At 45.8% G+C, this 21,825-nt stretch overlaps 1 protein-coding gene across 1 annotated transcript in view; it reads left to right on the top strand.

Annotated features, from left to right (window-relative positions):
* The window catches only part of LOC126532263 (uncharacterized), a 73,737-nt gene that overhangs the window by 17,031 nt on the left and 34,881 nt on the right, over nucleotides 1–21,825 (top strand). The window contains exons 7-8 of the mRNA XM_050179923.3: nucleotides 1,149–1,235; nucleotides 6,895–7,044. Of these exons, the coding sequence (XP_050035880.2) occupies nucleotides 1,149–1,235; nucleotides 6,895–7,044 (237 nt within the window). The remainder of the gene's footprint in view (nucleotides 1–1,148; nucleotides 1,236–6,894; nucleotides 7,045–21,825) is intronic.

The following is a 21,825-nucleotide window of genomic DNA, read 5'->3' as shown; positions in this document are numbered from 1 at the left end:
CGCCAAATTAGAAATTAGCTGTTTTAACAGACACCATTGAAGAATCGGATGAAGACCTTTCAATCCAAACACCGGCGCTTGTTCTTTCCTCTCTGTCTGTGCGCATGTGTGTGTGCGTGCGTGTGCTTGTGTGCGCGCTTCAGTTGATGGTTGACGACTCAGGCTCAACACTTGTGTCAAATAAAGATTGGCTGTTTTTTCTATAATCTGATAATATCATTAATGAAGGCTGACTACTTAGCAAGCCCCTTCCATAAATAAAACAATTTGTATACAGAAAGTACCTGCCATAAAATAGTTGGAAATGCTTCGTTACTCATTGTATGTATTACCATATAGTAAACTATGATCTCAATTCTTCAGGCATCATTTATTTCGCAGCATTTTCACAGTTCTGGACATCTGAAAATAAAACAGATGTTCAGAATTTAATTAGCTATACATATGTGGCAGAGCTTATTCCACAAACTTTTGATTGTGGAGTCACTGTTCATTTGTAGAGTCAGGGTTCAATGCACTTGTTGCAGCGCTTGAGAAGCCGGAAATCGGGCCTAGTTGTAATAGATTAGCTGGTCAAAGCAGAAATTTAAATGAGTACTGACGCAACATTTTCAAATTGTCACTTTTTTTTTTTTTCCGCATGAAATGAAGTTTCAAAACCTATAAAAATACTGGGAAGCACAAGAGTACGTGGACCAGTTTCGAGACCCAGGAGGTGGTGTGTCAGGCCGTGGTGATACACTGGCTGTGTATTTTTGTAATTGGCCATGGCTTCCACGCAAGAGCCCAAAGGTCTCTTGTCTATCTTTGATTAGCAACATATTCACGCCTACCCCTATTGATGCACAATGTTAGAAATTTTTGCTCTGTAATGTGACATCATGACATTGCTGATTGCTCCAGGCTGGCAATTCAAGTCCAAGTTTAGTACTAATTAAAGCATAAGTGTTTCCCAACCTTCATACCTTTTTAAGTCTCGTCCTTTTATTCGCTAGGGGCGTGTGGTATAGTTTCTACAACTTCAAAAACGTGTGTCAGTACTCCTTTAAATTATAGAGACAAGATATGTGAAAAGAGTTAAGGCACTGTTGAACCATTTCATTACTGGAATCCCATTGATGAAGTTGTTGCCCCTGTTGTGTGCGCAGTATGATGTCCTCCCACTAGGCAAAAGCCAGCCAGTGCAGCCAGTTTCCCATCACCAGAGGAGTAGGTCGGCAGGGAGACTGCAGGAGGCAAGTTGGCAGCTGCAACCATTGACCTTGCTCAGTTTGTGTGCTGATGAAAATTTGCTTATTTCAAATTCAATATATAACATCGTGGGTAATTTAGTACTTCTCTTGATAAATTCGTACATAAATATTGAGACAATGAAGGGAGGCAAAACTTTGCATCTGCCCTCCCCCCCCCCCCCCTGCAGAGAAAAAAAAGCTAGCTTCAGCATAGACTGCCTATTACATAAGTCGACGGAGTCAAGAATGTCCGCACTACAGCTAAAACCACTTATAATGTAACGGCTTATGGTGCAGGACTGGATATAATACACGGTCTTTTACGACTCCTGTTTATCTTCCTATAGAACTCAGTGTACTATATGCTTATTGCTTATTGTGCAGCCATGCGAAACGAAATATTGGTTATTATGCAGTTGCTGGTTACCACCAACAAGCGAGGCAGTGAACATGTTTCTCAGTGTGGCACGCGGACCAAAGAGACAGTGACGAGGGCGATGCGGAGGGGAAGACATGGAGCGAACGAACAGAGAATGGAGGGGTGGGGGGAAATGCTGAGCGGCCGCGCAGGGCTTGCCTAGGGGACGGAGATTTGCTCCAGCCATTTGCCAGGTGGCACGCGATCCACACTGAAGGCGAGCACATTGTCGCTATTTGGCTTTTCAGTTTGAATGCAGAAAGTAAATGAACTCGCCGACTGATTTCTTTCAGGCATGGATGGGGTCGCAAAAATGTTTCAGTTATTGGGTCGGCCGTAAAAATCAATTTTGATGGTAAAATCAATTCATTGGTTTTTTTATAACTCCAGAACCAAAGAGATGTCTGTTGAGGCCGCGAGTCCATTTTGCATTCGCTCATCGCGATGGGTGTCGTCATGAAATGCAGTTATCACACGTGCAACCCTGACTACACAACGCTATCAGTTTAAACTGTTCCATAAATGCGTCAGGTCGAAACGTTGTCCGCATGCAATTTTTCACTGTTCCTGATAGTACATGCACATACAAGCTTTTGCTATACGAATTCGCGGTAGTTGCCAACTGATCACCTGCGAACCCTGCTTCACATGCACTGCCGTTAGGGCAGCCTGTGTGCATTATCTCGTGCCAGATCAACATGTATTCGTTTATGGGCACAAACATTTATCAAAAATGAGCTTCCTGCCACCCAATAGCCCCACTGAAGGCCTAACCAGTATTGTTTTGTCACGAGTCAGCGACCAGAGTAGCAGTTTGGTGCAGAATCAGGGAAATGTTTCGCAGTCGCTGTATGGCAATTGAAAAACAGAGGAACCACCTCACCAACGAATGCGAGGGCACATCCCAGTCATGTGCTTCAACGCCCGAACACACATGGCTTCTTGGTCTACACATTTTCCATGTGCACAGCCTTTGAAAAATGTTATTTTGGTGCGGTACAGCTTATATAGTAAAACCTTGTTAAACCGTACCCGCCTAAACAGTAGTTTCGTTTTAAAGGTAGCAAAGTCAAATCCCCGACTCAGCAGCCATTGAACATAATGCATTTTGTATCCGCATAAACCGTACCGGCTTGTTGCGTATGTATTGGTTAACACATAGTGTTTTTGCTATTCCTCACACAATCACAGCGGTAAATCCCCATCGGGCGACCCGGTAGAACAAGCTTCAGAGTGCAAAAAAGAGGTGATGCGTGCAGACAGGACACAAGTGTAGAGAAGTGGACAACACGAACGCCGGCCATCAACTAAAGGGAGCACTGAGGCGAAAAAAGAAAGAAGACACAAAACTCATCTGCGCAAGCTCAGGAATAGTATCACCACGTGTCGGTCGGGTACATGTGCTGGTCCACATGAGAGATAACTGTTAAGGCACTTAATCTCTTCCTTATGTTATCGAAGGCTGACTCATGCACGCACTTCCACCATTATAGATATGTCATGCCTCTAACATAAGACGCGTATCTTCATTCTTATGCCTGTAAAATATTGCGCATTCATCTAATTCTGGCGTGCAGTTACAATTACTACATTGCCAAGATTGTAACTGCACGCCAGAGTTAGATGAATGCGCTTGCGAGTGTCGAGCGTCTTTTTTGCGAGTTCGGAACGAACAGCCGGTGTGCCGAAGATTTGGCGGAGCTGCTGTTTGAAAGCACTCCAGTTCGTAAAATCAACCTCATGGTTGAAAAACCAAGTCTTCGCTACTCCAGTGAGATAAAAGGCGACGTGACGTAGTTTGGACGCGTCGTCCCAACGGTTAGCCGAACTCACTCGGTCGTAGTCGTCCAACCAATCCTCGACGTCTTCGCCGCGAAGTCTAGCAAATAGATGGGGATCACGCTGGTGCCCACTGATGATCCAATACGGAGAGGCTGGCGTAGCCGAGGCCAAGATGGTTGAAGTAGAACTGCCCGTTGGCTCGTTCTACGACATACTGGCGGACAGCTGGCACAATCGGCGACCTGATCGAAGCTCCAGGAGGTTCAGTGGGGAGTCAGAGGATGAAGGACCGTAAAGCACATTTCACCACTTGTGATGCAGCAGTTAGCCCGACGTTTATCACGCGTCGGAGATGTGGCGAACTGACCACGCCCAAAGCACGGATCACACAAGAGCGAGCCCCACAAGCGATGATGAAGAAGAATGCCATATGAACCCCACATGATGATGATCATGTACAGATGACAAAGTGTAGCTTATAAATGCCCACAATACATTGAGTTCTATGGGAGGGAAATAGCAGTCTGCAAAATTGTGTTATATGTATCCGGTCCTGCACTAAAGCAGTTAATTTATCAGTGGTGTAAACTGTATCTACACAGTCCAAGTATAACAATGCAAGAAATAAACAAGGCACATGCCAGCAAGTGAGAGACACACGAAGTGCTGACCTCTAGCTACCTACATGGCAACTTTTATGGGTTTATCATGAGTTGGTCAACGTTTTTTAATTTGTCTACAGTTTTTGTAATGATAGCATTAACTTGCACCAATTACACTTGCATCCTGTGAAAAGAGCAAATGTTTGTTTCTGGTCACATGCACTGCAGAGCAGAAGTGATCACAATCAGAGGCAGTAACAATGTAGTTTGATTCCACAGTCTAATTTAATCAGCTGCAAAAAAATTTGAGGGGCACTTAAGCTTCATCTTTAAAAGTGGATTGCTATTGCATTCAAAGATTCCAGACTGCTTGTAATGGTTCCCTGCAACCTCTGCTTTCTTGTGGATGCGCGGAGGCAAGTGCCATCTGGATGGTGTTGCAAGGAACCGAGCGGGCTGCGCCCCTCTATGAATGGTAGAAACGCTGGAAAAGGGATTTGTGTTCGACTTTTCATGTAACAGAATTATGTTTTCTGGTATATTCATATTACAGTCCGATGCTATCATGTCTGTAGGTTGTGTTTAGGTCACACATTACGATTTTTCTGGGGCATTTTACTTTGAGGAATTCAATTAGTTCGGTAACGCTTCTGTGCCATGCGGAGGGCCTGCGTCGTTGTGGTTCGCAATGATTTTTAACAAAACTACTTCTGACGCCAACACCAGATTCTTTTGCGACACGGTCACCATGCCCCATAGCAAATTTTGGTTACATGCTGGAAGTTATTCCGTGTCCTCAAGGGAACGTTCTGCCGCAAACATTTTTCAAACTGGCTCATGAATAGCCGAGATAGAAAATATTTCAGTGCCGCGAACCCATGATTTCAGCAGGCGGGCTCCACTGCCAAGCAAGACACTCTCTCCACTCGCCCAGTCTAGCCTTCGCAAGCGAAATTCGTTCCCTGTGTTCTCCCATACAGACCTCGAGGATCGCATGACGCATAAGTCAGAGGCTGCGCCTTCACTTTCTTTTCCTCCTCACTTTATTTTTTTCCGGCACTACGCATTTCCCCTGAGTGCGTCGCACGTGAGCTGTTGTCTCGTTCACGCAGCGCATGATTTTGTGCGCTGAGCACAAGAAAACATGACCAGTGGCATAATTCAGTGCTACATGAATACTGAGGCAATGCCTCCTTTACTAGATGCCAGCCGCGTTGTCGGTAAACTCGGTTCCTGGCCCTCTCCCTTTTCTCTCCTCCGCAAAAAGGCAACGAGCGCCGCTTGTGGCGGACGTCTACAACCTAGATCACGTGCTGCGGCCTCTGAGAGTACCATGGCGTCTGTTGCCATCTCGGAGGCCCGCGATAACGCTCGCTAACAGACGCCCGCGCAAATAAAGCGCCGGCGGAGCATTCAGCCGCCGCTGCCACATCCGCCGGAAGTTGAAAAGGCAACGAGCGCCGCCTCACGGAATTTATGCTGAACTAACTTCAACTAAGGGAACCGCCGCCGCAATGGGAAAGCGAGCAACGCGACTGGCATCTAGTAAAGGAGGCATTGACTGAGGCAGAACAAGCGGATCGTAGAGCTTGATCACGCTGTAACACGGTAGAAAATGGCATAGCTTCAGTACCGACGCACGGGACCGCATGACCGTGGGAACAAGCAGATAAAGCGGAAGTACATCTCTATTGCTTCGGTGCAAAGTAAAACAAAAAACGTGCGGACATTCCATTTGTGTGTTTTATTATTTCTCTAAACTTCAATTCATCAATTCAAGCAATAGATCGCACAGATAACAGATGTTGTCTTGAATAATTCTCGAAGTCGCGTGTCACCACAAGTGCCATCACACTGCGGACTCGAGTACGCAGGCGCAGGGATGCAAGTTTGTCATCGTCCGGCTTTAAGCGTGGCGGCCGCGAGGAGAAGGGAAAACGGCATTCGGTTTGACATGTCAAATCTTTCTGCGGTGCGTAGCGATGTAATACTTTGCAGACACGATTGTTATCGTTCAATGCAAGCTCTGCGCTTGTCAGCTCAATATGGCCAGACCTGGTGAGGGGCCCTTTAACGCTTAAGCATTAATAGTGGTTTAGATCGTAATGCAGTCTGCACAGTTGCAACAAGAAAATGTTATGAGTGTTGTCTGTTCCAGCTTGAATGTGTGCTAGTCATGTTCATAACAAATTGCATGTTGTTTATACTTGTAATCAATTACATTTTTGCAAGTTTTGTAATTGATCAACTAATTTGTTGCTTGGTAATGCTTACTATATTTAAATTACACTTTTAGTGACCTGTTGCAGGTAACTAAGTTACTGATGGGACAAGCTGTAACAGGCAACACAGCTTTGAGCACTTGAATTTGGTGGGAACTGCACCAGAAAAACCTGTTGTCAGACCATGCACTCAGCCTCACTGGTGCACGCGTTCAGACAGGCAAATATGGCACTCAGTGTATTTTTGTCATCCAAAAAAGCACAGCCTTTATTGTTCACACCGTGTCCCGTATCTTGTAATGGCTTCATGTTTCTATGTGGCACGAGAGCCACTACGTCACAAGCTCCGTGTCAGTGAGTGTCGACTTTGCTTTTCCATTGTCATTGCGTAATTCCTTACATTTTTTTCACTAATTTCCCCATCCAGTGTTTGTATGTTAGAATGCCACCCTTTCCTCAAGCAAGTTTGAGCAAGGTGAGCTCGTTCTATTTGCTGTATTTGTCCAATGGTAATAAAACTTGGGTGGAAAGTAATGTACAGGCAATCAATTGCATTTTAGTAAATGCTCGATTTCTGTTGTGGAGCAGTCAATTACATTCTTGAATGATGTAATCATAATTGTGCTTGTCACATCCAGACGAAGAGTGCACAAACCAAATGGAAGCCGCGCTCATCATCTTTGGGCAGGACCGCAACCACGCAGCGAGCACTCAGGTCTCCATCTTCAGATGTGCCCTGCACCAACCATTGTAAACCCTGCGGGTTGTTGGCTTCCAAACACATTGAGGTCAGTGTCTCAGGTACAGTTAAATGTCAATATAATAAAGTTGGTAAAATCAACACTTCATTTTATTGAAATTTCGCTACTAATTAGACTTCTAATTTAAAAAAAAAAACATTTGCTGACCGATTATTCATTCATGTGGAGGGGGCCGCAAAGTACGTCAGGATAATCAGGTAATCCAATAATGAAACAATTTCTTTTAGAAAATAAAAACTCTTTTCAATTTGGGAGCCAGTGACTACTCAGTTTGGTGCTGTGGCAACGAATAGATCTTCGCTGGCACAGCAAACAACTGCCCAGAAGAATTCAACCGTTTGACCACTGGTGCTGACAGTAGTTTCCATTTATTGCCTGTCTTCCTTTGCAGCAGTAGTGAAGTTTGATTACATTGAAATTGTGAATACACACACCTTGTAGTATTCTAAGGACTTAAGGTTATGAAAAGCTAAATACAGTGAAACCTCGTTAAACCGTAGTTGGCCGGAGCTCGGAAAAAGTACATACTAAACGGTAGTACTGTTTAACTGAAATAGCATGAGATTGCTCACTTCCATGTCGAAAACAGAACACGGAACTCAGAGAGAGTGCGATGAAAGGGGAAAAAAAGATGCAGTATTTATTCACTTCGCGCGATAAGTGTTATTTTTGTTTGATGCCGCGGAGGCCTAGCACTACAGCACCCTCAAACTTACTGAAGCTGCGTGCCAGCTTTTCAGCCAGCCCCCTCTTCTCGCTAAACACTCGCATGGCAGATTCCTTGTTTGCGTTACGTATTCTCCGTGCTTGTGCGCAGTAGTGCTGTAGAAGTCCCAGGGCACCTTTTTCATTGCCGGTTGCTGTTTTCGTCACGACAATTGCATTCATGAGGCTGACGTAACGCGCAGCTTCTGCCACTGTCGGGCCTGAATCACCCATGCTGTCACTTTCCGTGTCGTCCTCATCACTGTCGTTAGTCAACACTTCAGCAATAACCGAGGCAACGATGGCGAAAAGTTGAACCTCGTGGCCGAGATCTCTTTGTGGTCGCAGCAGCGCTGCCGAGCAACTTCTTCGCATTCCAAGTGCCACACACCGTAGTCAACAGCAGCTCCCTACCGCGTGCCAGCGCCGACTTCTTCGTGTCACATTCGATAGCACGAACGATGTCTAATTTTTCTTCTATGCTGAGCACCCGGCGTCATTTTTATCCGAGCTTCAGCATCACGCGAGTCCTCACTTCAGTGCTGCCAACCTCGAAAGCTACTTCTCCCCCAAATTTTCACTCAAACTTCCCTAGATTTCTCTAGATTCAAAAAATAATATTCAGGCATGGAAAAAAGGTGCGTAGTTGAATTGTGAACTCTTATTTCGCAGAGACCCTCTTACCACACTTTGGTAGCAACTTTGAATACAATAACGCATTGATTTCCCATCCAGGGGTCCTAATAAACTCGCGTACCACGTGATCACGGGTAAGGAAAACATTAGTTAGTATCAAAACCTAATAAATCCTGGCCTAAGCCCTGAAATGAATGAAAATCTCGCAGTGAGCACTTACGCTCACCGGCTGCAGTCAAAGAGTGAGGGAAATCCACTTTGTGCCCAAATGTGGGCGTGAACAAACAAACGCTAAAACATAGGACACGTCATTCGGGTGGCATCCCGACTGAGTTTCACTCCTGCATATACATTTCTTTTTTCATGAGGCCAATGAAGCGTTCTTTCACTGCAAAGTCATAACAGTTGGCCCCTCCTAGAACCCGCTTGGCGTGAAGCGTAGCTGCCAGGGTTTGCGTCACCAAGCTGTTTCTGGTCTTTGTTTTCATCTGGTTGATCTGAGAGAAAACGCTCTCCACTGTTGCACTGGAGTGCGGCAAACAGAGAAGCTTGTAGACGAAGTCGCTCAAGAGAGGGAACATTGGGCTCCCGTCTCCTTGCCTGGCGTCTCTCACGCGTTTCCAAAAGCGTTGAACGCTCGCATCTGCCGGCAGGTCCATTTCTGTATTGCGGAGCAGTCTCCATTCTGCGTCAATTTTGTTCATTTCTCTTTCTGGCACCAGAGAAGGTGGCAAGTGGGACTATTGAAGAAATCCACTTTTCGATGACAACTTGCGGGTCGATTGCCTCCAGTCTCTTCATCTGGACGTGGTCCAATGGGAATCTGGTTAATATCTGGCTTGCCGCTCCAATATAAAATTCCAAACATCTGAGGCGGGAGTTATGAGTGATGGTTCAGTCTATGCCGTGAGGTTCCAACAGTGCCGACATCACTTTTCCGCCGAGGTATATCTCCTCAAGAGGTATGAAGTTCTTTGGGTCTCTGTACGGTACATGCTCCAACGGTACCTCCCGCAAACAGATCGGCTATATGTACGCTTCGAGAATGGTCTTCAATACCGCTGATATAGAGCCATGAAGCTTGTGCAGTCTTGTCTCTTCGGCTTGCATTTCCTTGTTTAGTGTGGTGAAAAGCGGAAGAGCATAGTCGAGAAATTGGAGATACAGCTTTGCCGAGGGGTCCTTCAGCTTGCTCAAGATCGAGTCAATAGCTAGAAGTCGGTCTTCGCTGCTGCGGCTCTCAAAAAATGCAACAAGAGCAGGGTATTGCTCGAGAAGCCGTTCCACAACAGCGTGGAGGGAGAGTTAACGTGTCTGAGAGGGGTGTAAAAGCTTGTGAGGCTGCACAGCTAGGATCTCTTCCTGGACATGCTGATAAGCCACCATTTGCTTATACGACAGGAAATAGTTATAAACGTCTCTGGCCAAGTCTTAGATGCCCCTGGGGAGCGTCTGACATGCATAGGATGCACATAGGTGAAAGGAATGGCACACGCACTTCTTTATAAACAGTCCAGAAATGTCACCCTTGAGGAGGCAAGCCAGTGAGTTCCTAGCCCCCATCATAACGTTAGCGCCGTCGGCTGCAAACCCGATCATGTTCTTCCTGTAGTCAATCATTGCTGATGAGAATAAATCACACACTAACCTGTGCAGACCAACAGCGGTATCGTCCTGGACAGGAAGCAAGGCTAAGAAGGCGTCAATCACGGCCCCGTCTTCCTTCGCAACTCTTGCCACGGTGCTTCACTCCGGCCCTGTCCGTAGACTCGTCTGCGATGAGTGAAAACTGTGATGCTCTGAGTAAAGCGATGAGATTTTCGCTGCCGTCCTTTCCGAGCACACTCTTGATTATTGCAGTGCACTTTGTTCTGTCACATGACATTTTTTTTGCGATGTCGGAATCTGGGCACACCGCTTTTATTAGAGGTACGAAGTGGTCCATCATGGCATGCGGAAGGTTGTGCTCAACTGCAAAAGCAGCCAACCTTATTTCCCCTTCCTTGACTTTCTTTTTCATTTCTGAGTTTGCGCTAAAACAGGGCATGTCAAAAAGCGTTTGCGTCTTTACCATGCTTGAGGCGCTCGCTTGGTGCTTCTTGCTTGCTGCGTGCTTGTCCAATTCAGATTTTCCACCTTTATGATCAGCACTACACGACTTGCAGTAAAAATGCAGCGGTCCTTTCTTGCTCATCATCAGCCAGCCACTGTACAGTACTTGCTATCGTATTCCCATTTTTCAAGGTACTTTTGCGCGTATACCTTGGCTTTTTTTGCTGGTGGTTGCGGGCATTGCAGGTCACAGTCGGACGACGACGACATGCTGGCGGTGACACGCACTGCGAGACTGGCTGGCACGCTGTCACAAAATTCGGCGCATAGTCGAAAAAACAGCACTACGCGAAAGCAATCATGGGCACGCGCTGTAAAATAACCCATGCGGAAAGTAAAATTTCCCTAGATTACAACAAAAATCTCTTTTCCCCTAAACAACGTTCAAATTCCTTAGATCTAGGGAAAATCCCTAGGGTTGGCAGCACTGCCTCACTTGCACGACGGCACAACGCCATAGAATAAAGAACCAACTTTAGAGAAGAGAAACTGTACCTTCCACAGTGGTATGTAAATAAGCAGCGGCAGCGCATGGAACTTAGCGGGGCGAACGCCAGATGGCGTTGATCAACCAGGAAGCGGAAGTGCAGTTTTTTTTAGAGCAAAATCCAATGTGGCCGCTTTCCGCCGGTGGCGTGCGCTGGTACGTGCCATGCTTGCCCTGCTGCCTGCATGCCTCATTGCCTAGGCTGCCGCGTAGCTGGTGCATTCTAATTGCCAGGAGACCAAAGAGCCTCTACTGACCCCCATACAAATAACCCACAAGTGAGTGAACAGGACATGCGACTTTATTGGCAGAAGAAAAGCAGTGCACCTTCTCGTACAAGAGCAGAAATAAAATTTGCATCTCGAGATGCTCTGAGAAACTCACTTACGTCGTCGCACATGGCGGTCTGGTAACGCGCGACAATCAGCAGCACAAGCAAATTGGACAGTGCCCCGCCTCTTTGCATCGACACTCGCCGTAACTTGCATTGCGAAGCAATCAGGTGACGCAGGAATCTGCTACCGCAGCCAACAGAGCGACATGGACTACCCAGCATTTTAGCGTTACCTCGTTTCCAACCTGCACATTTCTTTTTGGACTTTCGCGTGCCGCTAATGTGTAACTCGCACTTGGTGCCTCACATTCTCAATATGGGCATGGTCAGTTTTGTGGGCATCACCATTTTGCAGCCACTTTTGCAGAGGCCTTTCCACCCATGTGGCTATCAACTTCATACACTTCGGATCATGTAATCACGTATGCTAGTGTCCGTTCATGCCACGTCACGTCTTATGAAGGCCCACAAGCATAATTTGCCTACTGCTGCAGCATGAAAGGTCGAATGGGGAGCACCAATTACGGTGTGTGTAAATTGGAAGTCATTGTCGCTGTGTGGACTGCAGGAGCAGATGGTTACCTCGCGAGACTGTTGCCCAATGCAGCTGACCAGATCGTCACATCCAAGAAACATAACATGGCAACCGTGATCAAATGAGACTCTCATTCAGTCATCGCATAAGGTTCAGACAATACACTGTACATTGGCGAAGATCCACATGACAACAGTAAGCATTCACGCACTACGGGTCGCTTACAGAACATTCAGCTATCCGACTTCAGGCACAGTGTTTGCCTTCGTCGCACATGGCGGTCTAGTAACGAGTGACAACCAGCAGCGCAAGCGGATTGAACAGTGTGTCCTACCTGTTTGCAATGACAGTCGCCACTGAAGATGAGCAACTTGCATTGCAAAAGCAATCGGGTGACGCAAACATCTGCTGCCGCAGCCAACATCGTGACACGAAGTACCCAGCATTTCAGCGTTACCTCCTTTCTAACCTGCACATTTCTTTTAGTTCTTTTGCGTGCTGCTAATGTGTAACTCACACTTGGTGCCCCATATTCTCTAAATATGGGCATCGTCAGTTTTGTGGGCATCACCATTTTGCAGCCACTTTTGCAGGCCTTTCCACCCATGTGGATATCAACCTCATACACTTCGGACCATGTAATTGCGTATGATAGCCTCCGTTGATGCCAAATCATGGCCGAGGAAGGCCACAAGCAAAATTTGCACACGGCAGCAGCAGGAAAGGATGGAATGGGGAGCACCAATCACGGTGCGTGTAAATTCGGAGTCTATGTCGCTGTGTGGACTGCAGGAGCAGGTGCTTGCCTCGAGAGACTGTTTCCCAATGCAACTGACCAGGCTCCCACATACGAGAAACGTAACACGGTGATGAGTACCAAGTCGGACAGCAGCAAAACAAGATTCTGCAATAGATCGATTCAATGTAGCTTGCACAAAAACACAGGCTGTCGAGCAAGAATATCAATTCTGAACAAGACTAGGAAATAAATATGGGAATGAGAAAGCTTGCATTCAAGAAAGAAGCCACTCTCCCTTGCAACCACTGAAAGCCAAAAACGTTAAGAAAAGTTTAATGCTACGTAGCACACAGTGCAAATGTTAATGCAAGACACACGTCAATGCCACATCAGCTATTTCAGGAGAGGATTTGCACATGGCAACGCACACTAGAAAATACTGCTACACATATGTTATGCTACTAGACAGTGACTGGTATTAAGTATGAGAAAAGAATTGGTTGACCTTTAATGTTTGGATGAGGAAGCGGAATGATCTTTAACAAGAATGTGAAATGAGAAAGCTTGAATTCATTGAAAAAAAATTATACTTGGCACAAATGGTATTTGACAAGGCCAGGAAGCTCATTAAGGAAGGGCAAGCTGACGGAACTCTTCTGGCCCGCGTCGTCTGTGCTTGTTCAGAGGTTGCAGGTACATCTGAAGACACAGAATTTTTGTTGTTGAGGTACCTGGATGACTCGGCCAATATCCGTGCTGGTGGAATGATGGCAGAGTGACACAGTCGTCTGTAGACTTGATATCTCATCCAAATACTTCTGGAACAACTTCTTTGTTCGTGGTGTAAAGCCTTGCATATTCGGCTCCAGCCCCTTCCTGTTGGTGAATATGGGGGCTCCCGTGATGGCCAAGATGTGCTTGGCACATACTCTGTTGGGGCAGAACAGTGACACATGAGATACAGCAGAGATTATCCAAAGTCATGTAGTGTTTTCTTTTATGCTTGAACCAATTATGTTGAACTGTAAATATGAACAAACGTTCATATTATCTGCTACAAACAAATGACATCTATCTCAAGACTAGCAAGCCAATACAGCATATGTCAAGCATATTTATTTCTGAACCAGGTGTTGTTTACCTTGTGGTAGCAGCCAAAGTCCACACAATGACCTTGTCGTAGCAGGCAGCAACTTCTCTTTAGTGCGTGGAGTTTGTTGCTTTATACTGGTGCCATCCTCGTTACTGCATGTCTTGAACAGAAATTTTGGCTGCATCAGAAATTGGATAAGCACAATTTTACAATATGAAATGTGAAAAGGTGTGACATATACATTGTAATGGTTTGTGACTACAGAACACATGCAAATGTTCACTGTTTGTTCTAGGGTGCTTAGCAGCACGGTAAATAAATACGGCTACTCTCCATAAAATTGATGTCTGCCTAACTACAATGCATGTCAACAGCTTAAGTATTATTAAGATCACAAATGAGAACATTTGTGTGCTCATTTATACACTAGAAGAAATCACAGTGCTGGTTTCACAAGCAAATGCATGAATGATGCACCGCTTCACTACTGCAAAAATAAATGTCCTCAGGTAAACCAAACTGAACTGCAAGAACATTAGAACCAACTGGTAAGAAATATGGTTGAATTATCATGTGTGAAACTGTTTGATACATTAAATTCAGTACTTTAGCTTCAGTTTATCAAAGGGTTATTTGATTCTGTGAACGAAAGAACTTGCAGGCGGACTCGAAAAAAAAAAAAAAGAAACATTGATAAGGCTACTCTGTCACCCATGGCTATGGCTACAAGATAAAAATGTGACGCGCGTTCAGATATCGCTTTCTCTTTCGTGAATTTGCAACTAAAAGTTTCTTTCGGAAACAAGAATGGAGGGTCCTGACTGCCCATATGTAATACAGCATCTAGTTCGTTAACTTGTCTCCGCCTGTAAGTTAACGAGAGCAATATTACACAAGGATTCAGGCAGCGATATTAAACGACTCACTGGTACGGCTGTCCTCACTCGCAGAATATGGTTCCCGTTTCGATGCAGATGCATGGCTCACAACCGAAACGTAGCTTTCGGGCTTATATGTCCGCTTGCAAACAGTCCCTTCACCACAAGTTAAATAACGGGACACATCGAAGTGCAATAAACTAGTTTTAGCAACAAAGAAGCGACCAGTCTAAGTGGATGGATGGATGGATGGTACGAACCAATGAATCCGTGCCGCCATGCACTCGAAAATACTGGTAAAAATTTTATATCCAGGCCAGAGGTCACGTGGAAGATCGATAATCCTGAACGCTATTTGCGTTTAAATGACAAAAAACAGTAAACTTACTAATGAAAAATACAGTATTTAATTAGCAGTGATAATGTTATGGCCTATTTTATGTAATAAACATGCTTCGGCAATAGATTGTAAGAGAAACTTCGTAAGAAAAAAATGGACGGACGGGCAGGCGGGCGGGCAGGCGGGCGGGCAAGCGGGCGGGCAAGCGGGCAAGCGGGCGGGCGGACGGACGGACGGATATGAGCGTTCCCTTTGGAATGGGGTGGACCAAGCTCTTGCTATTATACTGCCTAATGTCCTACCTACGTTAAACAATAAAAAAAGAAGCACTATGAACTTCCACAACCAAATTTTCTGGTCCTCTATTGCAAACTGTGCTGGATGGATGGATGTTATGAGCGTCCCCTTTGGAATGGGGTGGTGGCTTGCGCCACCAAGCTCTTGCTATTATACTGCCTAATGTCCTACCTAGGTTAAACAATACAAAAAAAACACTATTAAATCCCACAACCAAATTTTCTGATCCACTATGCGGACTGTGCTTTTGTACGTCCCCATTTTTTGTTTCCCTACTTTTATTCCAACAATCCTCCAATCGCCTCTTCCTAATCCCTATTGCGGACATGTTTGCTTTTCCACTGCTCTCACTAAACCCAAGGGCTTCAAGGAGGCCAGTGGTGCCTAAATCAACCACTGGGTAGACGTCTTCACATTCTAATAAAACATGCTCCATAGTTTCCCTAGCTTTACCGCAGCAAGCACTGCTGCTTGTTCCTTCTTATATCTTGCTTTATAGGTACGTGTTCTAAGGCATCCCGATCTCGCTTCGAAAAGTAATGAGCTTCCCTTTGAGTTATCATAAATTGTTTCTTTCCTGATTTCATTTTTTCCTCTTAAGTAGTTACTCATGGCAGGTTTCTTTTCCATTGCCGCCACCCATGATATTTCAGCCTCTCTGACTTTTCGCTTGACATTCTTTGTTGCTGAGTTGCCCACCCTACAGGCCGCATACTTGCTGGTAAGCTTCCTAGTTCTTTTCCTCCACTGTGAATCATTGTTTTTTCTGTACAGATACCTCAACATTCTCCCAGCCCATTTACTTTCTTCCATACTCCTCAGGCGTTCTTCATACTGAATTTTACTGCGAGCTTCCCTCACTTCAAAACTAGTCCAGCGTATATCACCCTGCACAGCTTCATTTGTAGTCTTTCCATGAGCGCCCAATGCAAAGCGACCCACTGACCTTTGGTTCCCATAGAGTCCCGATTGCACCCCTGATTTAAAGCAAACAACCGCATTTCCAAAAGTAAGTCCTGGAACCATTACCCCTTTCCACATACCTCGGAGTACCTCGTACCTATTGTATCCCCATAGCGCTCTGTGCTTCATTATGGCTGCATTTCTCTTCCCCTTGACTGTTATGGTTTTTTCCTGTGTTTCCATATATCCATTGCCTTCGTTTATCCATATACCAAGGTATTCATATTCTGTTACCCGAGGTATTTCTTGGCCCTGTATCGCCACTGTCTGTTAACTGTTTCATTGAATACCATAACACCTGATTTTCTAACACTAAATTTCAAACCTAAGTTGTTGCCTTCCTGTCCACAGATATTAGCCAGACGTTGCAAATCGCTTTGCTTGTTAGCTAGCAACACAATATCATCCGCATAAAGTAAACCTGGAAGCTGCTGCTCTACTACTGTACCCGCCTGTTTGTATGAGAGATTAAACCCGATATTACTTCCTTCTAGCGCCCTCTCCATCCTCACCATGTACATCATAAACAGCAGCGGAGATAAAGGGCACCCCTGCCTCAGTCCCTTGTTGATATGACCTTTCTCCTCGCTCCTCATCCCTTCCCATTCAACGCAAACGGTATTTTCTGGGTAAATCTCTTTCAAAAGCTGTAGACAATCGTTACCTAAGCATTCCCCTTCCAGAATATCCCACAAAATGTTGCGGTCTACGTTGTCATAGGCTCCTTTAATGTCTAAAAAGGCCACATACAACGCTCTGCTTTCCTCTTTTAATATTTCAATACACTGAGTAAGAACAAACAAGTTATCATCCAAACGCCTACCTATTCTGAAGCCGCTCTGAATTTCTCCCAAAATGGCATTATTCTCTGCCCATGCTTGAAGCTTTAATTTGATTGCCTGCATTGCTAGCCCGTATATTACCGATGTAATGGTCAGCGGTCTATACGAGTGAATTCTACCTTTGTCCCCCTTACCTGTATAAATTAAATTCATTCTACTTTGTCACCAACAGTCTGGTATTCGTCTATCATAGAGTTTCTAAATAAGTACCCTAGAGGGAAATGTGGCGCTGGTGTCTACCGGGGCTCACATGAGTGTTGCCTCAACCTACATGGGAATGATGGGAAGTACAGGCTTCGGATTGACTTCGATCTTTAGACTAGTGGCGTTTGCTTGTGGTGCAGTAAACAAAGCTACTGTCAAGCCCACTTATAACGGCCCCACTTAAGACGAACGCTCGCTTATCACGAACAAGTCCGGCGTGACCGTCAAAATATACGTTTAGGCTATGGCGCTCGGTCTCAGCTACAGCGAACGCCTGCGAGCCTAGCCGATCGGCTACAGCGAACGCCTTGGTGTCGCGGACCACTTTCCACGTGGCGAGATCCGCCGACCCTGTGCTGTGCACGCTCCGAGAATTGGTTTTTCCGCGGCGTCTCGCCGGAGGCACGGAGGAGCGGCAATGCGGCGAGGGGATCGCCGCGATAACGAGAGAGAGAGAAAAAAAAAATGCCGGCCCAGCACGCATCAGCAACGTGAACACACAAGTCGAAAGTGCCAGCTCATTCGCCACGGGACCCCACTCGCCATCGTCGACGTCAGGGCAGCGGCGAAGTTTTCCACCAATTGACAACGTAGCACGTGATCACGTGCTTTCGTACCCCCTCTAGGCCGGCTTCGCCGACGCACCTGAAGCAGGCATTGAAGACACTGAACAAAGCCAGCCTGACGACGACTTGTGGTGACGCGTTGTTGACGCTAACCTGGCCGGCTGCGATCTTGATTGGCAAGATTTTGTTGATGTGGACGACGCTGCTGAAGTTGCGGAGTCGTTTTGCGACGAGACCGCCGTCCGGGAAGTGCGGGCATCAAGTGACGCCGAAGCATCGGACGATGACAACGATCCGTCGGAGCCAGCACCCGTAAGCGCGACCACAGCAGTGAGCCATATTGAGGCACTTAGAAATCTTGTGTATTTTAAGGCCTTGGGTGACGAACACATCGCAGCTTTGAACAAGCTTGAAACCGCCGTCATTGGGTGTGCTCTGACGAGGGAGACAATGATCACCGATTTCTTTTTCTCAATAAATTTTTGTTTTGATTGATGTCAATTTTTGTGTGTGGCCCACATACCACGAACTTCTGGATAGAACAAACGAATTCCGCATGACGCTCGGGTTCGTTATAAGCGGGCTCAACTGTATACTCATTATCGCATAAAATCTAAGTTTGTTTCTGCAGTATGTTATATAATGTACAAGACGCTACATAAACTTTGTATGACTTTGAGATGGAAGCATGGTTTACTAGGGTTTATCACCAGGACACACCATAGTATGCATTCTTGTGTGATTCTGTTCCCGATTTAACACCAGAGAATAATTATTTATTTATTTTTCAACAGCAATAACAACCGTGCATCTACTTATATAAAAATACTCATCGAGTATTTAGGGAAATAAAAATGTTGTATTGTGAGAAAGTGTTGCGCCCTTGAGCAGAATGCTACAAGTGTCGTCTGCTACAACGCCTGCTCGCTGCAAACGTGAGACTTTTCTCGCAGACGACAGGCACTTGCGAACTTTCTCGCTCTTTCGAAAGGCTGCGTCGGCTGTCACGATTGCTGAACGTCTTCAAGTACTTTTAAGCACGTCTGCTGCAGTGCTAGCTAGGACGCTAGTGGCCTCCTACGAGTATGCTTCATCATATTTTATATTGACGTACCGCTTCCGAAGTGTTATGGCATGGCTTTGCACTTACCCATATTGCTACACTAGACTACAGCCAGGAAGCAGCAACCTTTCCTACCACAAGTAAGTCTGTGTTCTCAAAGTCCTAAAACACGCATTTCAATGAGCACATAAACGAGCAATTCATTTAAAGCCTTCAATAAAATTTGATTGTCAAGCCACTAGAAGTACAACTGTATATGTCTTGTATCAGTAGTGCCTTCTTTTTCCTATTCTGAAGTTTCATAAAGCACGTAATGCTACAGCGCCAACCTAACACACAACAAACCAAGGTGCAAACGCTCAAAACATGTTCTTTCAACGTTTACGATGCCGTGGCTTTCTCGTCAGGGCTTTGACACCATACCGCGACATAAACATTGTCCCAGTTGATGGCCCAGCGCGCTATCGCCACTTCGAGCAACATAACGAAGGCAGAGAGCTTTGCATTGCACTGTCCCAATGCAGGTTATAGCAGATGGGTTGAAATCCGGGCCGCTTGGTACATAGTTGAAGGAAAAAAAACAATAAAAAAAACACAAAGGACAAGAGGAGAGGAGACCAGAGTTTCCTTCCTTTTTCGTCCTAGTTCTCTAATCAGCCTAACGAGAACCTCGTCTAGCCCTGTGGCTGTGGACTTAGAAATTTTCTCTTCGGCTTTCTTCCACTTGAAATTTGTCAGCACCAGCTCCTTTTCCACCTGGGTCTCTTTCATGCTCTTTTTTTCTTCAAATACAACCTCGGCATTGCCTTGGAAAGATTCGGCTGTTATTTTTCGGATGTAATTTATTGCCGCTTCTCCTTCCCGTCTGTTTTCATCTTCGTCTAGGATATTTTGTTGTATTGTTGTTAACTTCCTGCCTAATAATTTTATGTGGTTCCAAAATATTCTAGGTGCGGCCTTCTTTTTCTCACGTATTTCTGACAACCAACAGTCACTTTCACCTTTTAATTTTGCTTGCACCAGTATTTGAACCATAGACTTTTTCTCCCGGTATATTTCCCATTTACTGGCTAGTTCATCCTGCGGCAACTGCGCCTTCTTTGCCTGCCCATGCTCTTGGGATGCTTTCTGTCGTTCGGCGATCGCTTCTCGTATCTCCCTGTTCCACCAGCTTTTCGGTTTCTTTTTTCCTTTCCAACGAACATGTTTCTTTTTCCATATTTCTGTCGTTATTACACTTGGAAGCTCACCATATTTGCACTCCTTACTTGGCCATTTGCCAAGTTCTTCCTCAACTCTAGTGACTATATTTGCTATTTGTTCAGTGTTCAAATTTGGACTGGCCATTTTGCTCTCCTTGCTCTCTTTCCCAACTACATATCCCATTTTTAAAATGATGCGTTTATGGTCACTCCCTATGCTGCTATGCCCTTCCTCATCAATAACCATTTCTCTCAACTTATCATGAATTCCTTCTGTCATCAGACAGTAATCAATGGTTGATTGCCGCTTTCCCTCTTCTCACGTGATCTGCCCTTCACACTTAGGCCCTGTGTTCACGATAACGAGGTTATGTTGCTCACAAAGGTCTACCATTGACTTCCCATTGTTGTCGGTATAGCCATCTAAATCCTGTATGTGGGCATTCATGTCACCTAATAGGATAATTTCGGCATCATTTCGGCATACACTCCTATTTGTTCTCTATTTAACTGCTCCTCAATCTCTGCCCTCTTTTCTCCCACCCTGCATGTTTATGTACCCTATTGCATGGTGAGCTCTTGTTCTTGCTTTTCTCCTTTTTCTGTTATCGACGGCGATGCTCAGCTGATGTTCCCCTAGGGGACCTTCTTCATAACTACCTACTCTGCCCTCCTGAGCGCCCGCGGGCCCCCTAAATGAGCAACAGTGCGACCCCCAAGTCGCCAGCCCACTTCTCGTGCTAGCCTGTAATTGAAGTGGATCCTGTCTCGTTTAAAACCCTCACACCTTTTCACTTCCCTGTTTACTTCAACAACACCGAAGCCTTTCTCTCGGCTTATTTTCCATATCGCCTCATTAGCAGCCACTACGGCTCTTTGTACGTGACTGTCACGTACACGCACCTCCGGCACCGTGCACACTACGATCTGCACCTGATGGGATAGCTCGCACAAGTCGTCCACCCCCTTCGCCAAGCGCTGGGCTAGTCCTGTCCATTTCCTGTTTGGGACGTCATTTAGCCCACCTGCTACTATGACAAGATTGCGTACGTGGGCATTTTCCGCGAGCTTTTCTTTTGCTCACTCCATGACAGAACCCAGTGTCTGCCCTGGAAATGTCCTTACCGCCACTCTTTTATTGCCTTTCACCCTGTCCACAATTGCTTCTGAGCACCCAGCCAGGTTTGAGTCGCCGGTGATAACCACGCTTTCACTCTCTCCTACCTCTCCCTGCTTCCCTTTGTCCTTTTTCGCGTGATTCGGACTCAAGGGGCATTTTCCCCTGTTTCCCTGCTTTTTCCGCGTGGCGGCCTAAAGGTAGGTGCCGCTCTTTCCAGCTAACCTTTCACCATGTTGCACGCATTCCACGTACTTTGCTAGCACTCCCTCTCCTGTCACTTCGGGGGACTGCGTTTCATTGTCACACACATTCTCGTTCACAATGGCGGCCCTGTTCAGCTTTTCCTCTGCTGCTTCAAGTCTTTTTTCAACAACCTTTCGTGCATCACGCTCCCTGTTTAGCTAATTTTTGAGCTGTCCCACCTGTTTGACAAGCTCTTCCTGGAAGGCCTCCATTTTCTGCAGCCTATTATCAGCATCACAGTGTGTGCCGGTTGGCTCGATTCACTCTCCATTCGCATCCGTCCCCTCATCTGCCTTGAGGGACCCCCTGCGCACTGCCTGCTTTCCCGGCTTTCTTGTCATGTATTGCACGGCTTTTTGCAAATACTATATTACTATAATAATGCTACTACTGATGCAAATACTATAATACTATATCAATGCTGAGCATGTGCCTTTTAGCAAAAGACC

This window comes from Dermacentor andersoni, chromosome 5, assembly GCF_023375885.2.
Source record: "Dermacentor andersoni chromosome 5, qqDerAnde1_hic_scaffold, whole genome shotgun sequence".
Lineage (NCBI taxonomy): Eukaryota > Metazoa > Arthropoda > Arachnida > Ixodida > Ixodidae > Dermacentor > Dermacentor andersoni.
This window is presented reverse-complemented; position numbering and strand designations above follow the sequence as displayed.